Genomic DNA, 6,104 nt, shown 5'->3' with positions numbered 1-6,104 from the left:
TACACTTTGCAACTCTCCAAGAGATTTATATTGTTTTGGTGTTTTCTTTGTGATGGAGGAGGATCTCTAACATCTTGGCTTTTCCCCTTATGATAGCTATATCCGGGATCCAGTATGAAGTTCAATGGCCAGGATATTTGTTTGAGATCAGGACTAGGGAAATTACCTTATAAATGGATGCAAGTTGCACTGAACCATCTATGAGGTGAACTCAGTTAGAACTCAGCTTCAGACCATCTGATCCCATAATATCCATAGTGGTGTTTATGGGTAGCCACAAAGCAGTGAGGGTTTGGAGCCTAAATCCAATAGTGCTCTACCCCCTAATCCCAAATGTGGATATTTCTCTCTTTTGAATGCATAGTAACATAGGCTACATATCATTTTGGGGAAAGGAGATTCATAGTAGGCACAGAGGAGGTTGTAGTAGGTTCCTGGAAATTCTGAGGGCCTGGAAGATTATTTGGGTCTGGAAATGGATGAGAGGATATGATTCTATAGTGCAGTGGCTCACATTAAGCCTCTGTGTACCAGAGCTGGTATGTTTGGGGTTATGCAGATATAAACTTTAGTGGGACGTCTGTTAAATTTATTTCTGTGAACCTATGATTAATTAGCCTTATCTGGGATCTTCTGTTAGCATTTTCTCTAACAGCGAGTATTAAGCCCACATTATTCCCATTTTGATGACCATGCTTACTTTGTCACACAAACCTGGTGAATCAGGTTTCCAATTTCTCTAAGAGTCAAAACCCTTTAGGTTGCAAATGACAGGAACATAACTTGAAAAGGCATAAGCAGAAAAGTGAATTGATGCATGTCATGTACTAATGAAACTAAGAAAAGCTGAAGCTAACTAGAAGCTGTGTCTTGACATTTCTAGGGACCTATCAAGCGATTCTGCTTGTCTATAATTCTTAACTTCATTCTTCTATGGCAGTCACATGATGGGGAACATGGCTACAAATGGCTTTAGAGTCACATTGCAAGGCCATGGGCATATAACAGTATTCCTATCCCAGTACAAGTTGGAAAAATCCCAGGAAAGAGCTCTGAATGGTCCAGCTTGAGTCAAGGGGAAGGTCTGTGGCCAGAGTGGATGGGTCGAACAGATGTGATTGTGGAGGAAGTCTCCATACATAGAACTCACCTTCTTATTCCCTTCATATATCCATTTCTGAATGAGTATCTGCACAACTGCCTAACTTTGAGTCAGAGCAGAGCTTTAGTCTCCATTTGAGAGAAGAGAGGCCAGAAGCGATGAAGCCATGACACCTCAAAAAAAGAAGAGAACAAGAAGAAGAAGAAGAAGAAGAAGAAGAAGAAGAAGAAAAGAAGAAGAAGAAGAAGAAGAAGAAGAAGAAGAAGAAGAAGAAGAAAGAAAGAAAGAAAGAAAGAAAGAAGGAAAGAAGAAAGAAAGAAAGAAAGAAAAAAAGAAAGAAAGAAAGAAAGAGAAAGAAAAAGAAAAAAGAAAAGTTCCTATATTTTATATAGTCTTGGAAGCAGGAAATGGTAGAAGGAAATATAGCTGGGTCTGGCACTAAGGGCCACACTTTGCCACAGTGTTCCTAAAACAAGAAGGCAGTATGAGACTGAAAGCTTACCATGGATATGGAGCAAGTTAGAGAAGAACCTGATGTGTCAGGCAAAGGCAAACCCTCCTGTTACATAAAGGACAAAGAAAAGAAAATGAGGGGCACTGGGTTGCTCAGTCAGTTAAGCATCTGCCTTCAGCTCAGGTCATGATCCCGAGGTCCTGGGATTAAGCCCCGCATCAGAGAGCCTGCTTCTTCCTCTCCCTCTGCCTGTTTCTCTGCCTACTTGTGCACTCTCTGTCTCTCTCTGTCTAAATAAATAAATAAATAAATAAAAATCTTTTTTAAAAAAGAAAAGAAGGGAAAGCAGGCTGGCAGCAATATTGGATGTATAACTACAGGTATACACAGTAACATCACTTTCTGGTAAGAACAGCCCATTGCCTGTCCTAGTCCAATCAGATTAGCAACTCCTCTGCCACTGGAAAGAATTTAGGAAGGGCAGCTAGACTGAAAACCAGAGACATTTTGTTGTGCAAATGTTTAAAGTGCACATCCGTTCAAATCCACCTTGTCTCGGATCACCTCCATGAATCCCTCTTCCACATTTGGGATTAATGTATAGCTTCCTTTCCTTCCCATAACTTTAAAATTTTTTAAATTATTTTTTTATTTTTAAAAAGATTTTATTTATTTATTCATGAGAGACACACAGAGAGAAAATTCTTTTTTAATTTTACTTTTTGTTTCAGAGTAATTTTGGGTTCACAGCAAAATTGAGCAGAAGGCACATGAATTTCCCATATCCCATCTGCCTCCATAGCTGTAACTTTGCCCTTTATCAAAATTCCCCCACAACAGTGGCACATTTGTTATAATTGATGAATCTCCACAGACACATCATTATCACCCAAAGTCCATATTTTACATTAAGATCCACTCTTGGTGTTGCCTATTCTATAACATGTCTTCATCATAATAGAATCTTACTGAGTAGTTTTGCTGCCCTAAAAAGCCTCCTTCTATCCATGACATGGAATATCTCTTCATTTATTTAGTTCTTCCTTGGTATCTTTTATCAGAATTTTGTAGTTTTCTTTGTATATGTCTCATGTATTGTTAGATTTATACCTAAGTGTTTAATTTTGGAGTGCTAATGTAAATGATATTGTGCTTTTAATTTCAAATTCTACTTGTCCCACTTACTGATATATAAGAACATGAATGACTTTTGTATCTTAACCTTGCATCCTTCAGCCTTGCTATAATTGCTTTATTAGTTCCGGGCCCGGTGGGGGTGGGGGGTTGTTTTGTTTGTTTGTTTTGAGTCTTTGGAATTTTCTACATAGACCATTATGTTATCTGTGAATAAAGACAGTTTTATTTCTTCCTCCCCAATCAGTGTATTTTTTATTTCCTTTTTTTCTTATTCCATTAGCTAGGATTTCCAGCACAGTGTTGAAAAAGGAATAGTGAAGAAAGACATCCTCGCCTTGTTCCTGATCTTCATAGGAAAGCTTTAAATTTCTCACCACAAGTATGAAGTTAGCTGTAGGTTTTTTTCAGATATTCTTCATCAAGTTGAGTAAATTCCCCTCTATTGTTAATTTACTGAGAGGTTTTTTTTTTTTTTATCGTGAATGGATGTTAGATTTTGTCAAATGCTTTTTCTGCATCTATTGATCATATTTTTTCTATATTAGCCTGTTGATATAATGGATTTCATTCCTTGAGTTTTGAACTTTGAACCAGCTTTACATACACATCTGGAATAAATCCCACTTGGTCATGGAATACAATTCTTTTTATAAATTGTTGGAACCAGAAATCACCTATGAACCCACCAGGAACTCTAATTTTTTAAAGATATTTATTCAATTAATGAATATCTCTTAAGAGCCTACTATGAAGCAAACTAATATTTTAACTTTCCTGGAAATTTTTTTTTGCAATATTGAGTGTGAAATATGGGTGACTAATTTTCAGTACTATACTATGGTTGATTATTCCAACAAAATGTGTACAAGTATTCTCCCCCTAAGTATTATATTATTTCAAATTTGAAATATATTATTAACTTCATGGATTCATTTTTTTCATTCCTTGTTTATATTTTTCCTACTTCCTAAAATAATTTGAGGTAATTTTACAAGATATGAACACACAGGACCATGAAAATAATGCCAACTTATGATAAATTCTTCTAAGAATTTAAATGTGTCTGGAATCTGTTCCATTCCATTAAACATGATGTACTTTTATTTTTATTTTTATTTTTTTGACAGATCCTGCCGCAGGTTTATTTGTACATATTTGTACACAGGAGGACACCAGGCCCATGCAGACAGAAGCCCAGGGGTCTTACCAGTCCTTCTGTCCTCACACTGGCAGGCAGAAGCCTCTACACTGGAGCCTTTGTGGGGGCCTGGGCACCTTTGGGAGACTGCGTCGCAGGAATAGAAGCAGGAGCCGGACCCGGGGTCGCAGCTGCAGCCTGGGCCTTGGTTTGAGCCTTGGCCTTGGCCTTTGGCCAGCAGAGCCTAAGACCTTTGGCAATGCGGGCACGAGCACATTTCCCGAGGTTGGGAGGAGCGATGTAGGCAAGCTGATTGAGCTTGTGGCTGCCGCCCTCTGGGATCTTGGGCTTAACCTTCTTGGGCTTGACAAGGGCCTTGATAGCCTCAGCACACGCAGTCATGGCCTTGGCATTGTTGGCCTGCATCTTCTTCAGGCCCTTCTTGTTGTGCTTCTTGGCAAAGCACATGTTCCTCAGGAACTTGGGGTCTACCCCCTTAAGAGATTCGTATCTTTGTGACCGGGGTTTCTTGATGCCATTTCTGTGCCATTTTCGTGACTGGTTATGGGTGGTGTGGTTCTTGGACTTGGCCATGTCTGCACCAAAGCCCTTGGCTCCCCGAGCGCCCATGATGTGCTTTTAAAATAAATCCATGTATTTTGATTCATTGTCATATTGTAACAGAAGACTGTCAAGTATAGTGGGAAAAAAACATGGGCTCTGGAGTCAAAATGCTTGAGTGGGAGTTCCAGTACCCTCATACTAGTCCTTTAATTGAGAGCCGTCCAACCTCTCAACTGTGAGATTAAGCATCTCAATTTTTTTTCTGGAATGAGCCCCCCTATAACTAAATCCCAAAAGTAAATAAAAATATCGGGGATCCCTGGGTGGCGCAGTGGTTTGGCGCCTGCCTTTGGCCCAGGGCGCGATCCTGGAGACCCGGGATCGAATCCCACGTCAGGCTCCCGGTGCATGGAGCCTGCTTCTCCCTCTGCCTGTGTCTCAGCCTCTCTCTCTCTCTCTGTGACTATCATAAATAAATAAAAAAAAAAAAATTTTAAAAAAAAAAAGTGAAACTTTGGCACAGATGTGTTCAGGTTTCATTTAAAAAAAAAAAAAAATATCTAAAGTACAGATAACAGGATCCCTGGGTGGCGCAGCGGTTTGGGATCCCTGGGTGGCGCAGCGGTTTGGCGCCTGCCTTTGGACCAGGGCGCGATCCCGGAGACCGAGGATCCAATCCCACGTCGGGCTCCCGGTGCATGGAGCCTGCTTCTCCCTCTGCCTCTCTCTCTCTCTCTCTCTCTCTCTCTCTCTGACTATCATAAATAAATAAAAATTTAAAAAAAAAAGAAAAAAATAAAGTACAGATAGCATTAATCCTTTTCTAATCATCTAATAGTATCATTGTGAAGAATAAGTGAGAAAACATATGTGAAAGTACTTTATGAATGATAAAGAACCAAATGATTTTATCATCATACTGATAAGTTGGGTTTTTTTTTTAAGATAATAATATTTTTAAAGTTTTTTTTAAAGTTATTTTTAGTAATCTGTACACCCAACATGGGGCTCAAACTCCTAACTCTGGGATCGACTCACATGCTCTTCTGACTGAGTCAACTAGGCACTCTGATAAGATGGGTTTTAATCTATAGAGTTTGTATCATTTAAATAAATATATACTTCTGACTTTTCATTTTTTTCTAGTGGAATTTTCACGTTCAATTTACCTTGCTACATAAAGAATCTCATGGGAGGTTGAAGTGATGTTCCATTAAACATATATTACCTTACAAAGAATTCTCTCCAAAATTCTTTCCATTTTCCCAAGGTCCTAAATAAGGACCGTAACTTATATACCCACTTATTATTTCTTCATTTATTTCTCCCAGAGTATTTTCATAATTTCTTTTAAATAAATCTATCTGAGCCAAAGCAATATTTAATTATTATTTTGAAAGATATTAATTTTTAATCTTATTTTCTAGATAGGGCATTAGTGTATAGTAATGTGGTTTATTTGTGAGTGAACATAAGCTTTGACAAGGTCCTCTAGGAAACAGAGCTTTAGATAAAGATAAAATGCTGAAAATTTGGGAGGCACAGGCCCCGAGAATAAAGAAAAAAAGGGTAAGTGAAGTAAGGAAAGAGGCAACACATACAATAAGCTACTTCACAATGGGCTGCAAAGGGTGTTGCTTAGTACTGAGGATCTTTCCAGAGGCAAGGAAGAACTATACAGATGGTTCATATGGGCAGAAAAGAAGAAA

General features: G+C 38.6%; 1 protein-coding gene across 1 annotated transcript; it reads right to left on the bottom strand.

Moving 5' to 3' along the window:
• Positions 1–3,936: 3,936 nt before the first annotated feature.
• LOC121500922 (60S ribosomal protein L29-like) lies at positions 3,937–4,432 on the bottom strand. Its single transcript, XM_041773020.1, has one exon. The coding sequence runs from the start codon at positions 4,423–4,425 to the stop codon at positions 3,937–3,939; it is 489 nt and encodes a 162-aa protein (XP_041628954.1). The 5' UTR covers positions 4,426–4,432.
• Positions 4,433–6,104: the final 1,672 nt, after the last annotated feature.

The sequence above is a fragment of the Vulpes lagopus genome, chromosome 10 (assembly GCF_018345385.1).
Source record: "Vulpes lagopus strain Blue_001 chromosome 10, ASM1834538v1, whole genome shotgun sequence".
NCBI classification, from domain to species: domain Eukaryota; kingdom Metazoa; phylum Chordata; class Mammalia; order Carnivora; family Canidae; genus Vulpes; species Vulpes lagopus.
The sequence above is the reverse complement of the archived record's forward strand: the minus strand, read 5'-3'. Positions and strand labels throughout refer to the sequence as shown.

What these genes read in the sequence shown, in the direction of transcription:
- LOC121500922 (XM_041773020.1), bottom strand. Translation starts at nt 4,425, where the DNA reads ATGGCCAAGTCCAAGAACCACACCACCCATAACCAGTCACGAAAATGG.